This window comes from Sorex fumeus, unplaced genomic scaffold, assembly GCF_029834395.1.
Source record: "Sorex fumeus unplaced genomic scaffold, SorFum_2.1 ptg000026l, whole genome shotgun sequence".
Lineage (NCBI taxonomy): Eukaryota > Metazoa > Chordata > Mammalia > Eulipotyphla > Soricidae > Sorex > Sorex fumeus.
The window spans coordinates 12,019,831-12,039,849 of NW_026606083.1; the positions used below are offsets into that span (position 1 = coordinate 12,019,831).

General features: G+C 54.1%; 1 protein-coding gene across 6 annotated transcripts in view; it reads right to left on the bottom strand.

Annotated features, from left to right (window-relative positions):
* Positions 1–20,019, bottom strand: part of FRMD4A (FERM domain containing 4A) — a 355,455-nt gene that overhangs the window by 195,592 nt on the left and 139,844 nt on the right. For 4 of the 6 annotated variants that reach the window (XM_056114610.1, XM_056114613.1, XM_056114611.1 and 1 more), the window contains exon 1: positions 14,577–14,666. The exons of the other annotated variants lie outside the window; for them this stretch is intronic. In XM_056114610.1, the coding sequence (XP_055970585.1) occupies positions 14,577–14,642 (66 nt within the window). In that variant the 5' untranslated portion in view covers positions 14,643–14,666. Of the gene's footprint in view, positions 1–14,576; positions 14,667–20,019 lie in introns of those variants that run through there. 6 annotated transcript variants of the gene reach the window in all.

Sequence of the window (20,019 nt, forward strand, 5' to 3'; positions counted from 1 at the left end):
CCTGTGGCACAGCGGTGCACAGCACCTATTTCCCCCATCATTTGAAAACACAGTGGTTCTAGCAGTTATCATTGGGTGAGTTCTTTGATGTTAATAACATTCATTAACAGGGAAAAATTATTTTGGAAGATGTCCAGAATTCCCAAAGAACCTATCCAATCTCCCCAAAGAAAAAGTTCCAACTTGTGGGGGGGGCGGGGGAGCGGGGTCTGGAAGCATCCAACTGGGCTGGAGAATAACACGTCAGGGAAGCACTTGAGGAGACGGGAGGTAGACAGGCACACAGGAGCTGGGCCATGACAAGCCTTGTCATTACAGTCACACATTTCCCAAACTCAGAGCTGCCTACTGAGCTTCCATTTACTAGAATTTCCCACAAAGTCCTGTTCTAACCTCTGGAATTAAAAACACACCGATCGGAATATGGGCCGTGAGCACCTGCCGTGTTCCTTGGCATTCGCGGGCAGTTTGTGAAAGACCTCTGTTTCCCAAATGTGCCTTACATCAGCACTGGAGGGACTCTGGGTGCCCGTGTGTGTCCAGGGGCGCCTGGGCCTGCAAGAACAACCAGAAGCCGAAATTCATGCAGACCATGGTGGGTTAGAAAGTATGTCTAATCCTCCAATCCCCAACACACCCAACACCCAGGAAGCCAAGGCCGAGGGGCCCACAGAGGCTGGGAGGGCGCGTGCCCCCTGCCCCAGGCCTCCCGGTTGGTCAGCAGCCTGCAGGCCCCAACACGAGCACTGACCTCAGGGCAGTGTCCTGGAGGGCGATGCTGCTTCTCTGTGAGCTCATCCTGGCCGTTCCTTTAAGCCAGTGCCCACCTTTCCAGCATGCACCCTGGCCAGCCTATTCTTTGCTTGCACAGCCTGGCACAGCACGAGGCAGAGGTGTGTGTGTGTGTGTGTGTGTGTGTGTGTGTGTGTGTGTGTGTGTGTATGTGTGTGTGTATATGTGTGTGTATGTGTGTGTATGTATGTGCTGGGCTCATGGGGGGGGGGTGTCCGGGAGTAAGCCCAGCTGCCCAGCTCTGGTGGGGCCATCTGGACGCAGGACTGGGCACAGTCTCCACAGTGGGCTGGACACTGCCTATTTCCCACCTTTTCATGCCCGTGGCTGGCCCCAGCCAGACACTGGTGTATCCTCAGGTCCTTCTCCCGAGACCACTCTGGGCAGTTGCAAAGGGAAGCAGTGAGCGGGCCTGGACACTGCAGGGCTGGGGGCCTGGGTCCACAGTAGGGGAGTGTCCTACTGTGTGGCTGAAGGGAAGGGAAGCCTCCTGTGCCTCAGTTTCCCCCTGAGGGTCTCCTGAGCAGCCCCTGATTGTCCAGAGAGGTGTACAGAGGAGAGTGCATGGGAGTGGATGCGGTCTAGAACTGAGGGGCCTTGGAGCCACTGAGAAATAGGCAGCAAAATCTGCAGGACGGCCCCAACCCCGTTGGCCTCGCCAGTGAGGGCTGCAAGTCCGGTGCTCGCGAGGCCTCAGCCCCTTTCCGGCCAGACCTCAGGCTGGTCAGCAGGATCCCCCACCTGGCCCCTGGTTGACCGGCGTGAGCCTGTAGGCACAGATGACATCCGACACAAGAGATTCTCTGGGGTGGTGCTTGCTGGTAGCTGGGGACCTGCCAGAGAGGCTGCTGGTCAACAGCTGTGCTCCAATCACTACGATGCCCAGGTCGCTGCCATGTGACTCATCTCCAAGAAAGTGTTGGCACAGTAACCACCGGGTGAGAGACATTTTCCCAGGACTCAAAATCACCTTCAGGACAAGCTGGGCCTGTATGTGTCGTTGTGTGTGACCCCCCCCTCCCCGCATTCGAGAGGGAGCCCAGAGAGGCCCTAAAACACACGCGAGTGTGGTCCCTGGTCTCAAGCCCAAGAAATGGGGCTCAGAGTGCAAACACAAGTGTGGTGCCTCAGGAAGGGGACCCGCACCCAGGGGGCTGGAAAGCGGCAAATCTGTCCTCTTTAAGCATGAAAATGCCTTAGCTCTCAGCTCTTAGCTCTCAGCACACAAACAGGGAAGGTGGCCCAGATGAACCCTTGGTGCCCCTGATAAGACGCTGTTACTGACGCTCCTCACAGACCTGACACCTTTCCTTAGCCTGAGGTGTCCATGGAGATCGGGCAGCTCATTGGGGGCCGCCAGCCTTCACACGGGTTTTACTTTTTCAGGGGGATCCCTGAGACACACAAAAGGTGAAAGATCCAACAGGTACCGTCACCACACGATGAGCCCCACCACCCTCAAACAAACCTCTCTGCATAGCACTGACGGCAAAGACCTCCAAACTACAGTCACCCTGGAGAGGGACAAGTCCTTGTCATTGTCACACAGGAAGACAGCCCCTGCGAGACGCTTTCTTAACGTAAGCCTCGGAAAATCCAGAGTCCTTCCGAATGCCAGTCCACAGTATAAACGCGCACACACACACACTCACACGCACGCACACACTCACACATATGCGCATGCGTGCACACATGCGCACACTCACCCACAGACATACACACTCACACACACATACACATACTCTCACACACATACACACACTCATACACACGTACACACACTCTCACACACACTCACAGACACATACACTCACACATACAAACACACTCTCACACACATACACACACTTACATACAGACACACATACATACACACATAGACACATACACACAGACACACACATGTGCGCACATTTGCACATTCACACATGAACACATACACTCACACACATACACACATACACACACTCACATACAACACTCATACACACTCACACAGGCATATTCACTCACACACACGTACACACACTCTCACACACACTCACACACACATACACTCACACATACTCACACACAAACACACTCTTACGCACATACACACACATACAGACACACACATACATACACACATAGATGCATACACACAGACACATGCACACACTCACACACACTCACACATGCACATGCGCGCACATGTGCACATTCACACATGGACATATACACTCACACACATACACACACTCACATACAACACTCACACACAGACACATACACATACTCACACACACATACACTCACAAACATACACAGACACACACATACACACATAGACACATACACACAGACACACGCACACAGACATGCTTGCGCGCACATGCACACATTCACACACGGACACATACACTCACACACATACACACACACACAGACACATACATACACACAGACACACAGACACACATTCACACATACACGCATACGCACGCATACATACTCACATACATATACACACACACATACATACACACACTCACATACACACACACACTCACACACACAGTCGCAAGGCGTGTGAGACAACAGTACTGACAGAAACCAATGGCGGGGCTTTGCCTCTGGCGCTGAGCAGTTTCACCATGGAGGGTCCGAGCCCCTCATGACCTGCAGGCTTGCTGAAGCCAGTGTCCCCCAGGAGAGCTGGGCAGCCCCCGCTGGCCAACCAGCCTTGCCAAGCAGCTTCACAGCGATTTTTTTGGTCCCCCCTGGCAGCAGGGATGCCCCTGTCTACCCCAGCTCCCACCCCCTGCCCGTCCCTCCCCAGTTTGTTTCTCCCACCCTACAACTCATCCCTAATACACCCCCAACCCCATAGCCCCCCCAACCCATAGCACCCTCACCCCCACCCCATGCACATTCTTCTTCCGTCTCACGTTTTCTGTTTAGAAAGAAAAATCCCATAGGAATTGGAATTTTCCCGGCAAACCTGACTCCCAGCCGGGACGGCGGCTGTGAACGGGGAACACCCAGGGACCCCCCTGCTCATGGGGGGCCGGAGTGGAGGGGGGCGACCCAGGATGAGGGCCCGTGGGAAACGGCTTTGCGCAAAGCTCACCCTCTCCACGCTGCGTCGCCTCAGGGACCCGTAAGGAATCTTCAGTAAGAGTCTTTGAGTTCGGTTCGGAGTCACTGCTGCCTGGACCACCATGGTGTTAGAGCCGCGTGTGTGCGTGTGTGCGTGTGGTGTGTGCGCGTGTCTGCCTGTGTGCGTGCGTGTGTGTGTGCAGCCGCATGCACGGCCAAGGAAGACTCTCAGCCCCCTCCACGCCAAGTTATGGTCTCCCGGAGGCTTCCCGAAGATCGAGTAACAGCAAGAGTTTTCTTTGGACCCTGTGAGTTGAGACGAGGTTTGTCGGGAGGTGGAGGCGGGGGGGGAGGAAGGAAAATAGTTCTGGGAGCAGCTCAGGAGCAGACTCGCCCCCTCCTCCGTCCCGTCTGTCCGTCCGGCCCTGCCGGCTGCTGGTCCCAGGGGCAGGCGAGGGGCGCCGCGGGGGAGGATGGGGGTTGATCCAGAAACGTCCCCGGGCTCCCGGCTGCAGATGGGAACCAGGTCAGCTGTCTAATCAGAGCTGCATCGGCGGATCGTCCCCGTCACATGACTGACCAGGGAGCCCCCCTTGGCCTCGCCCCTCGTCACGGGCTCACCTTAAAAGGATGCCTTGGAGCCTCACCATCTGGTGCAGAGATTAACGTGGACTCCTTCGTCCTGACCTCCCGCTCTCCTGCACACAGGAAACTCTGACGACCCGGTGACCAAACACACATGGGCTGGGGGCGGGGAGGGGGGGTCCTTCTCTGAGGCTGTAAATCACAAGCAGATTCCGCGGGGCCAGACATGCAGCTCTGCCTGAGAAGGCGCAGGAAAGGAATGTCTGTGGAATCCACGTCCTGCTGCACGTTGCACGCCCCCTTCCCCCCCCCACCCGCACAGAAAGCCCTGGTGAAAGAAGGAAGGGGGTCCCCAAATACAGATTCAAATGCACGGCACAGGCTGGCACTGGGTGGCCCCCCTCCACATGTGGCGGGAGCCTTTGCCCTGCGCGTGCCCACTGGCAAACACTCAGGCTCATGCACCCTCACCTCACTGCTTCCTGTGATCCCAGTTCGGGCCCCTTCTCCTGGAAGGGACCCAGGGTCTAAACTGGCAGCTCCTGGGGACCAGTTCCCAAGCTGTCATTTCCAGCCATCACCTCACCTGACGTCTGCTGGTCTCCAGAACAGAGAAAACATTTAGGAAGATAAGCATCTTGGCTTCCCCCTTCCCGCCCAAACCGCACCCCCTCCTCCACTCTTCCTCCTGGCGCCGGCTTTAATGAGAGGGACGGTCACAGTCTGGGGGACCCCTCATTTGCCCGTACCCCATGCGTGATTTGGGATCCCGCTTTGACTCACTCTCTGCAGATCGGTTTAGGAAAACCATGGCAAAGAGAGTCGTATTTCTTCCGAGACACTCAGAGCCCGTGGGGGTGGAGCGAGAGGAAGAGGGGCCCCCTTTGCCCCACTCACCATCAGAGGGGCTGGGGGAGGCCCCCTGAGGAGCAGGATGCAGGCTGGGGGCAGCGGGGCAGACCCCACCCTTAGGAGGCAGTTCAGGAACTGCACCGAGTTCAGGAACTGCACCGAGCTGGTGTGGGAAATTCCAAATATACAACAATTGGGCTTTGTTGGTAATTGGTTCCATATGTCAGCAGGAGCAGCGTGGAGAGGAGGCGGGGTGTGTGTGTGGGGGGGCGGGCAGGGGAGTTGGACTCCACCGAGGGGTGGACGGAACCTCGGGGAGCGGGTCCAGGTTGCTTATTTTGCCCCCACCCGGGCTGGCACTGCCAAAGTATGAGCTACTTTGGTGCGGGAGAGGGTGGTCTGGAGAAACCGGGAACGACCCCAGTGACCTGGCCCGACGCATGGACAACCGTTGCTCCCCACCAGACCCCCCACTGGGCACGATTAGGATTTTGAATGAAGGAGAAGCCCCATTTCCAAGTCCTCCTGGACCCAGGGGCGCAGGGGAGGGTGCGAGAGGCAGCGAGAGGGCGGAGGGACCAGGCCACGGGCGCCTGCTCTGGCCCGGCGGGCCCTCGCCCCTGGGAGCTGAATTTATTTATATGTGGCTCAGCGCCACTTCCTGTTTCCCAGGGGTATTAATGAGACTCTCTGAAGGGCTGGAGGCTTCCCCGCAGAGTTCCCGTCCCGAGGGCCGGCCGCTGAGAACCCAGCGCAAACCAAACACAAGCATGTGTATCTGATTAAGGTTCAACCCTATAGAAGGGACTGTGAATGGAAACAGGAGTCACCCGGGACCAGACCCCCACATGGCCCACGCCCCCGCCCCACCCGGGAGGAGGGCGGCGCCTGAGGAGCTCATTCTTCCAGTCTGCGTGGGGCACCTCTTCCTGCAAAAGAGCAGGGACGCCTCCTCGGAGAGACCCCAACCCTCCCGGGCCAGCTGCCCTGACCGCTCTGTGGCTGCGGGTGTGAGTTTCACATTTCAAAAGAAGGGGCTGAACAGGATGGGTTTGAGGCCGCTGTCCCCTACAATGTTTCCCAGGAGGGGATAGGCACCAGGCCTTTGCTAATACGGCCGTCCTGGGGGAGAGGAGGGGCATTAAGGGCCCCCGAGGTTGCTGAGCACTGTGGGAGGGGCACTGAACACCGGAAATGAGCTTCCTTGACATGGATTTGATAGGGGTGGTGGGGCGGCTCAGGGCATCTCCAGGGTCACTGTGACCCAGCCGCTGTAGGAGCTGAGACAAACTCCAAGTGTGAGGGGCTTCAGGGACAGCGGCCGGGTGAGCCTGCCACTTGCTCTGACGAGGCGCTGTCTCTGTTAGTCTCTACATCAAGACACGGCCTGTGCTCCTGGCTGGCCAGTATGGGGCACTGTTCATTCCACCACAAACTCAAGTGCCCAAAGACAAGCAGCGGCTTCCTGCCCGCTGGGCTCCATCCCGAGGCTGGAGAATGTCTGACTTCATTTCACTTCCCCCGACGCTTGACAGCAGAGACCCCTGTTCCCCAAGGTCAACGGCAAGGCCTGGGCAGGCAGCGGCCTAGGGGCATGCCCACATGATCTGAACCACTGCTCTCTCCTGGGTTAACAACCACAACCATGCTTGGCAAAGGAACACACACACACACACACACACACACACACACATACACACACTTCACATATGCACTGCACTCCACCACACACACTCATCATACAACACATACTCCCACATACACACACTCCACATTCGCACTGTATTCCAGCGCACACACACACACATACATACACACACACCCCACACATCCTACAACACATACTCCCACATATGATACTTCACATATGCATTGTACTCCACCACAGACACGCGTGTGCGCATGTGCACCATACAACACATGCTCCCACATACACGTACTCCACATGTGCATGCCACCACACATCATACAACAATACTCTCACATACACATGTTCCACATATGTATTTCACCCCCCCCACACACTCCACTTGCATACCCCAATTACATCACACAAAACACACCATAAATATATAACACACATACATACACCATGCCCCCCCCCACAGAGTTTCCCTGCTGTCTCTGTAGATGCCCCCTCCTTCCTGGAGGGCCCCCATGGCTCCATGCCCCCTGCCCTGTGCCTGCGTTCATGTCTCAGAGCACATGTTCCCCCTCATGCTTGGGTGCTGGTGCGTTCCTGTTGGGTCAGCTTCATCCGAGACATGAGTCACAGAATCAGCTCCTGCCACACGTTCCCTCCGTCCCACAGGAAGCCAGCGCTGGCCTGTGGGGGGCCAGTAAGAAACACAGCACAGCCCGAATGCACCCCCATCGCATCAAACGCTGGGACCTCTGTAAGCCACAGAGGACAGAGACTGTCAAGTGGGCATCATCACCCACTCCATGGCACCCCACCCCAAAAGGGTGCTTAGGAGGTCTGGGGGGGCATTTCCTTCCGGTGGCTCTCGGCCACTGGGGTTGGGTTTCATGCGGAGACCTCAGGAGAAGATGCTGCCAGGCCACTGTGGTGCAGAGAAAACCCGGTCACATCTGGCAATGCTCTGGGCCTCTGGGGTTGCACCCAGTGGTGCTCGGGGGACCCGGGACAGGACGGGGGCTGGCCACATGCCAGCTATCGTCTTAGCCCCCATGCTCTCTCTCTCTGTCCCTGATGGCCTGAGTGCAGAATGAGGCTCTGTCCATCTCAGCGGCTCCCGCTTCACACACATCAAGTACTAGGCTCTGAGCATGCTGGCATGACCCCGGAATCCATCCCCCAGGGAAGGGAAGCAGGCAGGGGCCCTCTCGGCAAGCAGCGGCCAGCTCTGGTTGCTGCCGGCAAAGGTCCTTCTGGTCCGGCCTGGATAGGATTTGCAGCTGTCGGGACACCATGGACCTCTTGCAGCATGAGCCTCAGTTGAGTCGGGCAAACAGTAACTCAGCCTGTGGGTGTGGGACTGGTTGAGAGATGCCACAGGCACATCCCGAGGAATCGACAGGCTGGCCGGGATACTCAGGGACCAGCTGGTCTGATGACCGGTGTGGGGCTGGCTGTGTAGACGGGCTTTCAACATCATTCTGCAAAGCCCTCGTTCCGTGCTATTGCTGCAGGCGGGTTTGGATAACTGGCCTGGATTGGCCATGCTTAGGAAGCGCAGTTCGTAAAGTGTGTCACTGCACCACAAACGGCAAAAATCAATAGTGTCTCGATCTACAGTATTGGCTGGGCAGGATTAGCTGAGCACAGAGCACACCCCTCCACACGGCCAGCGCCTGTTGACTTGGTTTTCACTAGACTCGGCTCTCAGATTTGCGGCCTGGAGATAAGCATTGGGTGACAAAGAGTCAACTTTAAAATCTGTTTCTAATTTCCATGCTTCCTTTTATTTATTTTTTTCTTTTTCCAGGAGAAGCTTAAAATGTCATTTCTTCCATAGGAAAATGGTTCATTGGGGCTAAGTCATCTGCTGATGTAGCTTAGGAGAACAGCTTTCTCAGGACCCCAGATGACATTCTCTCCCGTACCTAGAGGTACCTACTCCCCAGGATGAAGCCTGTCTTTCCAATGGTCTTGGGGGTATAGCATGCCCCCCATCACAGAAGGGTATCTCTCACACCGCTTGTCAGGTGTCAGGGCTATCTCGGGAGATGTGGTTACCAGCAGGAGCTCAAAAACCACAGATGGAACCATGAGGTAACTGGTCATAGGAGAGGAGAGAAGGAGGGGAGGAGGGGAGGAGAAGCTTCCAGAACCATGGAAGGGGAGTCTCATGGAGACAGTCATGTAAGAGAACGGAGCTTCTCAGAATGGGCGGGGGGTTTAGAGAATCCAGGAAGGTCTTTGGACTCCTTCCACCTCCCTGCTCCCAAATAAAGATCCGGAAAGGGTTCAGTATTTATGCCTTTACCCAGGGCAGAGATTTCAGTCCTGGGAGCGGTTTTAGAGATTAATGATGGGTGCGTGGTGCCTAAATCATGAAGAAGCAAGAAGATGAGGCAGTTCCTAACGCCTGGAACTGCACCCACTGGAAAAGCCAGGATGTGTGATCATGTCCGACACTTCTCAGTTGTCGGCAGAACTTTGACTTAAACTGAGATACAGACAGAGGGGAGACAGAAAGAGGTGTGTGTGTGTGTGTGTGTGTGTGTGTGTGTGTGTGTGTGTGCGCGCGCGTGCGCGCACGTGTGTGTATGCTGTTGGAATATCGCTCTAAACATTTTAGGATGACGTTGGTATGTCCTGTTTCCCTTGCCACAGGGAGCTTAGGTTTGTCACAGTGCTTCTGAGGCACTTCCGTTCCTCTGTGTTTATCGTAAACTCTGCTCTTTGCTCTCTTGCCCAACTGGTCTATCACCTTTTCCCCCAAATCAGACTCTGGTAACTTGTAAGGTCAAGTTCCTCAGACAATATGATTTTATATTTGTGAATGAAATGTTGCTTTTCTTCTTCTCGTATATCCTTTTGCATAGTTTAAAGCAATGTTCTTTTTGTGTAGACACAGGAAGACAGTTAATATTATGCTTTTTGTAACTTGGGAATTAATTGACTCTGAATAATATTCACTCTGGGGCATATGCTTTCTCAACTTAAGCCTCAGTTGCCCTTAGTTCCTAGCACCCCAAAAGCAGGGTCCTGATGAGGGACTAAATGAACCCAGGGCAAGCTATGAGCTACCCTGGCATCAAAATGGGCCAGGCCAAAGCACCACAATACTGAACAATAAGTTAAGAGCATGATCATGGACATATTCTGTCATGATCCAAAAAGTAATGATGAGATTAGGGCCCTGCTAGGGTTAGGAAAGACTCATCTTGCCTGAGCACTGTAGTCTGAGATCTATAGTGAGATGGCCCTAGGAGAGCAATCCTATAAGATTAATGTATCTCTTACTGTGTCCATACAAAATGAATAATATTATGAATGTATGTTTGTTGGACTAAGGAGAGAAGAAACACACCCATATGTTGCCTTTAGGCCAGTCATCCTGCGGGATGAGACTCTGTCCTAGAAGAAGCTTCCCCTGAGGGAAGGACCTTACATCCGATGATTGAATGATGACACCTGTGAGTAACTGTTACCCCAACCCCATTGTGCTTTGGGATTTAACTAGGCTGTAAGAGTGGGCTGGGGGATTCAGGAGGAGAATGAAGTAGAAGGGGAGGCAGGAGCAGGAAGAAGTACGAAGGAGCAGGATCCAGGAGGAGGATGAGGGGGATCGGGAAAGAGGGATACGGAGGAGGAAGAGAATGGAGATGGGAATGGAATAAACTGCAACTGACACCAACCAGCCTGGCCCTCGTTCCCTCCTTTGTCCACCCATTGCCACTGGCCTCCCCGGGTTGGGGGAAGCAGCAGAGACCACCAAATGTAGGCAGCGAGAGAGTGGTACGGCTTTTCGTAATTTATTTTTTGAATACACATGCAAGCATGTGTGCATGCAAGCATGCATGTGTGTATGTGCGTGCGTGTGTGTATGCATGTTATGTGTGTTATGTCCTCCCACAAACCTGGCAGCATTGCAACAGCTACGGAGGGAGCCCCAGTGTGATGGCAACTAATTATAAAACACTGGTTCTGAGGAGTCTCTTTGATCGCCTCCTGAAGGAGCGCCCGATCCCACCCTCCCTGACGCCCTCCTCTCCTGTGGCCCTTTGTCACCTGGAAAGGAAGTGTCCATGTGGAAAGGCCATTCTGGAAGGAGTGGAATGGCATGCTAATGAGCAGGGTAAGGGGAGTCTGATGCAAACGGGCGTCTGGGCCAACAAACTCACACCCCAGCAAGGCAGGCCAAGCCTAAGGACGCTAGCTCCCCTGCCAGCCCCTGACACTCCAAGCCCTATGGGATGTGACATGCTCCCCTGAGAGATGACAGTCCCAAATCACCTTGCTCAGGAGCCCACAGGGAAGGGCAGTGGCCAGCAGGCTCCAGCTCGGGACAGGGGGTCAGAGAATGGCAGACCAGCTGCCTCCTGATATCCAGCAGGAGAAATGACCCCAGAGAGACAGTCATACTGGAAGCATCTCCCCAGACAGTACTGGAAGCTGGGTGGTCTAGGGGCACTTTACTGGGAGTCCAGCTGAGCTCCATGAAGTGTCCCCTTCCAGGGCCCGGGCTCAACCCCAAGTCCTGCCCTGAAAAGCTCATTCTCATTTAACTCTGGGTGTGCAGGGAAATATGACAGCGCATTCTGCGAGGAAATACGGCAGTGGATTCTGTGGGGAAATTCTGCTTCCAACAAGGCCGGCCTCGTCCGGAAATGTTTACCAGAGTCTGAACAATTGGGGGGTTTATCAGAGCCTAACCTGACTGGGGGCAGGGAAGCACCCAGATCTAGCACATCGCGGTCTATTCTATGTGGGGATGAGGGGAAAGTCCTGAGAAGCACTGCTGAATGAAGGTCAAGGTTCAGGGCACAGGGTCCTTATGGGACTCACATCTAACCATAGATCATTCTAGAACCCACCCCCTCCCTCCCTTACCTCCACATAAAACAAAGGTATGTTCAGGGCAGTTTCTTTCCCAAAGTACCTTGTGTCCACCTTTCACCAAGAAATGGAGGCAAGAAGCGTGGTCTGGAAATTAAAATTACAAAGGCAAGAAACGTGGTCTGGAAAAACAGACGGATGGGCATCAGGAACAGTCAGAGATGGTGGTGAGATCAGATGAGGGATTTTAAAGGCTAGAATTGCTATGGAATGACTAGAACACACCCCCAAATGGATGGATACTGTATGTGGAGACAGGACACTCTAGAAGGACCACAGGACATGCTGGCGCTGAAGCATGCTGAGAGAGAATCAGCACCTTCGATCTCTCCTCGGCAATAGACAGGCCACGGAATCCATGAGCTTGTGGCTATAGCAACATAACGGCCCACCACTGAAAAGCAAAGGCTGAAGAATGACCAATGACAGAATTGAGCGTCTGGGTGCTGTGGGATGAGTGCAAGCAGCACCACAGGGAATGGGGCGGCCAGAAGGAGGAAAGGGCAGGGACGCAGCAACAGATGGCGTGAAGATGACCAGGAGCCTTCCGCTTAATGTCAGGCCCCAAACTGCAGATGGGCAAGCTCGGACAGCGCCAGACCAAACGCCAACCACCACCCCCACCCCCCTCCATAAACAAACTTCTTCGAGGTACGTCAGAGTCAAATTTCAGAAGAGCAAAGATGAAGAGAACCTCTTAAAGGATGTTACCCTCACCCCACCAGAGAGGGGCGAGAATCCCCCATCCCCACCCCAATAACCACAGATCTAGCCTATAAGAGAAGCAGAAGTAGGAATTATATTTATTCTCTTAAAAACCGTGTGAGCAGGTAGGGAATAATTGAGGTATTTAGATGGCTGAGGGAAGGAGTAGATTAGCCAGTGTATGTGTACAGTATAAATATATAAAATTGAACAGACACGGTGAAACACGAATCCAGTAGAACTTGACACTAGAACTTGGGTTCCAAACGGAAGTAAGGGGTGTGTTTGTGTAGAAAAGGTGAAGAAGGACTTTCTTCGTGCAAACTTAAAATGTCTGGAAGGATTGTACAGCAGGTAGGGTGGGTGTCTGCCTTACATGCAGCCGATGCAGGTTCAATCCCTGCCACTGTATAAGGCCCTCCAAGAACTGCCTAGCACAATCAGGTGTGTCCCAGAATCCTGCCACTACCTCCCAAAATATGGAACATAGAGAGTTTACGGGACAGATGGTTGTGGCAGGCTCTTTGGGGAAGAAATAAAATGCTGGGAGCTGGGGCAGAAGAGACAGTTGCCCAAGGGAGCCGACCAGAGACCCCCCACAGGAAGGCTGGGGTCTGCAGGCACAGGTGGAGCATGTGGGTTCCACCCCTCCCCCAGAGCACAATCTAGAGATCACAAAGTGGTGGGGAACAATGGGAGTCACAGAGGGCTGCCCACAGGAATGGCCATGTGTCATGCGTGCGTGCGTGCATGCGAGTGCCTGCAGCGTTTAAAGACTGAGTCATGGCTGAGTCCTGCTGACCCACTGGGCAGGTCCCCATCCACATCGCAGATAGCCCCATCTCGCTCCCATGAGCATCAGCCACATCACCACACCCCGGCACCTCTGGAGGACCTGGCTAGCGTCACGCCGCCCTTATTCAAAGATGAATGACACAGAACAGGGGAAAGTCCCAGCCACTGCCAGGAGGGTCCCTGCAAGGGACATGGAGATGCACACAGGGTAGGGAGCATGCTGACCCCCCTGGTGTTTCCAGACTGGCCCTCAAAAGTGCCCTCTGCCTTTTGCAGGGGGCTGCCTGCTTCTTCTTGGAAAGACACCCCCTTCCTGCTGGGGGCCGCGAGCTGCAGTTCCCAAGACCCCATCAATGGGACAATAGAGGCTGAGCTTGCATCCACAGGATGCTCCAAGGAGAGCATCAGGGCTAAGAAGGGGTGCAGCAGGCTGGGCTGGGGTGGGAATGATGTTTAGGAATGCCAGGGCTTGGCCAAGGGGGCATTTCTTTCTTTCTTTCTTTCTTTCTTTCTTTCTTTCTTTCTTTCTTTCTTTCTTTCTTTCTTTCTGGTCACACCCAGCGATGCACAGGGGTTACTCCTGGCTTCCTGGCTCTACACTCAGGAATTACTCCTGGTGGTGCTTGGGGGACCATATGGGATGCTGGGAATTGAACCCGGGTCAGCTGCATGCAAAGCAAATGCCCTACCCACTGTGCTATCACTCCAACCCCGAAGGGGGCATTTCTAAGACCTTCACAGGCCCACAAGCATCATTCTCTGCTTATCATTCAAAGAAACCAGCTCATTCCCGCAGTCTCAGTGCCCCTCACTGACTCCTGAGAGAGTATGTGGAGTCCCAGGGACCCACACTAGGGGCTGGGAGCCAGGCATCGCGCCCAAAGGTGCTGGTTCCCCCCATCCTGGGGCAGCCTCCACCTGAAAAGGAATTCTGTGGATCCCGCCTCTCCCGGGGTCTGGAGTGACTGAATGCTGCATTTCACAGCAGCCCAGAGCCCCTGGAGGTGGCCAAAGAAAGCGACTTTTCCTTCATCTGCAAACGGTTTTCTTTGCTCCCATTCATTCAGACTTCTGCAATTAGGAGCTGGGCAGTCTGTGCCACGCTGCCCAGGGGCTCAGTCACTCTCTCTCCCGTACTAGACCCAGGCGTAAGGAATAACAACAGACAGGAAGAGAGTGGGCAGAGGGCTTGGAGTGGCCAGGCTCTCCATGGGGGCCGAGCGCTGCCGCTACTTACGAACACGTCCATCAGCAGATGCTCCAGCGTCGCCTCAAAATCTTCCAGTTTGGCTGCTAAGGTCATCCCGCACTCTTGCTTGCTTGCTGGACCCCCCCTCAGCACCCCAACCCGCAGGCACGTCTGAGCTCGGAAAACACGAACGGAGTCAACAGGCAGGGCCGCCACTAACGGCAGGCGGGACACCCTGGAATGAAACGGCACATCCCAGCCCTGTGTGCTTTGCCGGAGCCAGGGAGCCAGAAACTCTCAAGGGTTCCGCCCCCCCCCCCCCCCAAAACCTGGGTTCCAGGGATGCAGAAACAGACTCGGCCCAAGGGGACGCTCCAGGTGAAGGACCCGGCCGCCGTCAGCCCTTTGTAAGGCTCCCGTTTGGGGTTCCAGGGGACCCTCGGCAGCAGGCGATAGACGAGGTGGAGGGAGAGGAAAATGCACGGAGCCGTCTGACTCCGATATTTATAGGGCTACATGTTTTTGACTTGAGCCCATTTCTCAGTTCATTTCTGACCTTTCATAAACAGCCCAGCACACTGGGGTGTATTGTGGGATGGGGGCAGCGGGTCCCCCCGAAGTTGGCTGTGACCGATTCACACAGACGCGCCATCAATGGTCCTTTGTCCGCAACGCTGAGACCGTGCTGTGCGCCCGGTGACAGGGAAGCAGAGAGGCTCGGGGAACAAGGCAGCGGGGCTGGAGAGGCACCCAGCTCCCCTGCGAGTATTATTAGATCCCTCACACCCCCAGCCTCCACCAGCCGCTTGCCCTTCTCCGCAAGCGCAGACCAACATCAGGGAGAAAAAATCTAATCTCTTGTGTCAACTCCGCAACTTGGTGCCACTCAGATGCCCACCAGACCCTGCAGGGGTCATCGCTCCGAGTCAGCCTGCATCTTGCCCATCCTCCCCCCTCACTCAACTGAAAGCCATTTTCATGCGGGTAAAATACACAGCACATGGAATTTGCCCCATGTCCATTTCATGGTGAAGGGTATAGTTCAGTACCAATACTGGGGGAGGGGGGAGAGGCTCCCTCTCCAGTGCACTGATCACCCAGTCAAAGTGGATCGTGCTCCCCACTGCTCAACACCCCCCATCCTCCCACCTCCAGCCCCATCTGACTGTTCCTTTCTCTGCCTTAGGTCACTCTTGGTCCCTCCTGTCACGGTAGTCTTCCTTGATGTATACATCCCTTTAGGGCAGGATCCATGCCTGAAGAATGTTTTCAGGGATCCTGTATATTGTGGCCTGTGTTGGAATTTCTTTCCCCTTGCAGGACCAAGGCATGGGTCAGTTCTTTCGGGGGATGAGTCGCTGTCCCAGGAAACCCTTTGGGTGTAAGCAGTCATGGCGGCCATTCCCATTCTGGCTGGGTCTGTCTTAGCAAATATAGCTGTGATCTTTGTGGAAGTTTTCTTCTGTTTTCGAAACCAGTTCAAAATTGGAATTTATGGTGGACAATTTCCATGCAAGTCCTAAAGTCTCTGACTTTAAGGTGCATGTACGTGTGCGTGTGTATACGCGTGTATGTGTGTGTGTGCGCGCGTGCGTGTGTGTCTGTTGATGCCTACAAAGGTGGCACTCCCAAAATTCAGAAGGGAACAGTCTCTGGTCTATAATGAAGTCTCTAAGCTCTCTATAGTAGATACAGTGAAATGCTCCAATTTAGTATCTTGTCATGAATTTTCACTTTCCCAAAGGAGTTGCAGACCCACTCTAATTCAGTATTTAGCATTTAAACAAAGCAACCATAAAATAAAGCACATCAAAAGAAGATGATAAAAGCATCACATTATTTATAAAGCAGATACGGAGTCTGTCAGAGTAGTTGAGCTTGACAGTGGGTTATAAATTGTGAATCAGTGTTCTCTGAATTATAGTTGGGATTCTTCTTTGGGGTCCCTACCAGAGGAATTTGCATCTCTCGTGAATTGAAGTGAGTCATCAGGGAGGGGGCTGGCAAAGGGTGATGAATGGTCCCCGAAGCCAAGAATGGTGAAGAAATATATTTCTCTAATGGTCAGTTTCCTTTCACAGATTGTCCTTATCAGTTCATGCATTTTGCCAAGTCTGCAACTGAGGCAAAGATTACATCAACAACATAACAGCACGGTCTCCACACAAGTCAAGGCCTTGCCAGGCAGTTGCTGATTTTGTGGAAGGTGCTTCAAGCTCCACATGCCTTTCCCTAGGAGAGAGTTTTGGGGAGCACAGGGCCCTATAACCTGAATTCCCAGGGAATAAGGTGGACATACACAAAGACGCAGCATTCTGATGTCTTGGCATTCCCAGGAGAGGCTTTACCATTGGGCTTTCTCCCGTCCCTCCTATTGGATTAAATCTGGCTAACGCACATGGATCATACTGAATTTCCTAGAGAGATTTGTGTAAATTTCGGGAGTCCTCTTCCTGGGACAGATACAAGATCCCAACCAGGATAAACTGATATTTTTCCTTGGAGGCGCCCATTTACCAAGTCCAGCAATGACTTTATGTACCTTGAGGGGGCGATCCCAGGCAGCAGTGACTCTTGGGATATGAACAGTAAACTAGGGACAAGAAACTGCTGGATGTGGGCAGTAGGAGTGATCGGGGCTCTGAGGAGGCTTGGAGACAGCCTGTTCTAGGAACGGTGCACGGCAAGAGCTTCCAGAGCCGGAGAGATAGCACAGCGGGTAGGGCGCTTGCCTTGCATATAGCCAACCTGGGTTCGATCCCCGGCATCCCATAGGGTCCCCTGAGCCCACCAGGAGTGATTCTGTAGTGCAGGCTAAGAATAAACCCTGAACACCACTGGTATGGCCCCCCAAAAAAAGGAAACCAAAATGACTTTCCAAAGGGGAGAAGCCACCAGAAGAGGGGTGAGCATGAAGAGAGAAAGCTGGCGGGGGGCAGGTGGTGGGCTCATCCCGCCAACATATTTGCCGTGAGTTTAACATTAGTGATGATACGAGCACTGTGGAGTGAGGTGGCTCCCCTGAAGCTTGGAGGCTTGCCCAGTCATGATAACCGCGGGCACACATGAAGACACAGCCTCTGTTATGTACCCTTGTCTGATGTCTCCTACACTACCGCCTCTTGCCTGCTCTCCAAGGTGGGGAGGATAAGCCATTTTTCAAGATTCCACGACCATGAAAACAAACTCCACAGTATCACAAACCCCCAAGGGGTGCCAGCTCCAACCGCCATGCACACATAAGTCCATTCGTATCAACAATCTCTGTTAAGGACCCACGCGTGTGAGCTCAAGGCACTGAACAACCGAGATAAAAAAAAAATCCACCTAGAAACATTTCAGGACATTCTAAAACATTCTAGTACATTCTAAAACATTCTAGAACATTCTATCTGCCCACCCCAGCATGGTGATTTCTCGACCCAATAAAGCCCTTTTTCTGAAGGTCGTTTACAAAGCAGTGGATCAACCCAACATCTGTTTGATTGCAATGGATTATCAAAAGAGGCTTCATTAGCCATTTGAGTCCCCTGATGGCGGACTAAGCAAATCTAAGCAAAAACACGATGCAGCCATTAAGTCACTGTAGTCGGTGCTTTTATTTTAAGCCAAGCAGAAACACCAGATTCTGTGCTGATGACTCACTGATGTCCCCCAGAGCCCTGTGTACGGCACCCGCCCAGAACGCCTGTCAAAGAACCGAGGGGCTGTCCTGATGCCCTGGCCTGTCCAGCTCCTGCCTCACCTGAGCAGTGAGCAAGACTGAATGTGTCCAGCACTGCTTGTTTATGCCGAGCTGCTGCCCCTCTGGATGGCCCTGCAGACAGCTGTCCGTCGGGCAGGCCATAAAGGCTGCCCTGTGCGCCGGGGCTGTCGCCGGCAAGAACAGACCCTTTACTTAAGGTCGTGTCTCTCGGGCCTTGCGGGCTGGCACTGCGGTGGACGGGGACAGTGGCGGGGCAGAGGTGTCAACCGACACCGCCTGGGCCTGCCCGACCCCTTCCTGGGTTTGAGCGAGGTAGGGACACAGCCAGCCTTGTGATGGCCGTTCACCATGCAGATGCAGATGGCACAATGGCTCTCTTCCTCCCCAATGCCCCCTGCCCCAGCCAAACTGCTCGTACTGGCAGCCCCTGTCTGCTTACAGTCCTGAGCTGCTAGACATCCGAGAGGAACAGGCAGAGAGAGTCATGTCAGCCACATGTGCTGGGGCCTTGGGCTCAGGAGGGGACAAACAGAAGAACTTACCCAGCCTCTGGGTCCTGCCACCTGCCACTTGCTCGGCTACAGAAAGCCCAGAGGCATGTGGAGATGTCACCAGCAGGAACAGGGCACGCCAGTAGGGAGCGGGGCCTGATGTCACTGTTGTCACACCTACCTGCCAGAGCTGATGGCAGGCCAGGGGTCCATGGATCTGATGGGCCACGTTTTCCTGGATCACTGACAGACACTATGGACAATTCTTTCTCCTCAGAGCAAGCGCCACATCATTTCTGCGCCTTTTAGGGTTGTCTTGGGCAGAAACTCACTCAGGGTAAGGTATGAGAAGTGACAGCACTTGGTGGGGATCCGCCTTGTTGATGCAAAGGTGGAGTCCCTTCGGTCAGGGACAGGATGGAGTTGGCCACGGCAGGAGCCTAAGGCAAGCTCTGATCCACCGGCTGGCACTGATCTCTGCTCAAAGACACCAGCCAAGCCCTCAAGTGCCAAGTCCCTCTACAGCCACCCTGAATGCCCTTGTGCCTTGACACAGGATCCCTGATCTAAGTAAGAAACTTCAAGACCACCAATTGGTTTCCAATGCTGCGGCAGGAGCACACGAAAAGCTGGAGGGGTAACGCGGGGGTTCTGGTACCCACCTGGCAATTGCCTGGCAACTCTGAAAGGCGTGGACTGGGATCCTCAATCTGATGAGGGCTGTGTAAAATCAATACCATCCACCGGTCACTTGCTTCCACACCACCCACCAAGCCCAGCACAAGTCTGGCCAATGGCCAGTGCCGGAAGCAACCCATTGGAACGGGGCTATCCACCACATGCCCAAAGCAAAGTGGACAGCGGCATTCATACCTCAAAGCAGGGGGGCGAGCTAGAGATGGGGTCATGGGGCTGGCGGGGGAGGGTCCCTGGGGCTACGGAGCACACACATGCTTGCAGAGATGAGGCCCACAGCAGCGCTGATGTCCCCCAGGGCCTGAGTCTCAAGCTCCCCATGTCTAAACAGTGCTCTGACCGGGCGGCAGCATCGGGCATGGCGGCCTGTATCTCTGGAGGGTGAGTATTGTCGCTGTGTACCGCATAGACATGTGGAAGGGACTCTAGGGCTGTCACCGGCTAGCTCAATAACCCATTTAATTAATGTAACTTCATTGAGCGTATTAAATATTTACCAAGATTACTGTTCTCTGTTGGACAGGGGTGGAAGAACCATGTTTCTGTCACAGGTGGCATGTACCACAGTATCAATTCCTTGGCGGAGGAGCCCAGACCG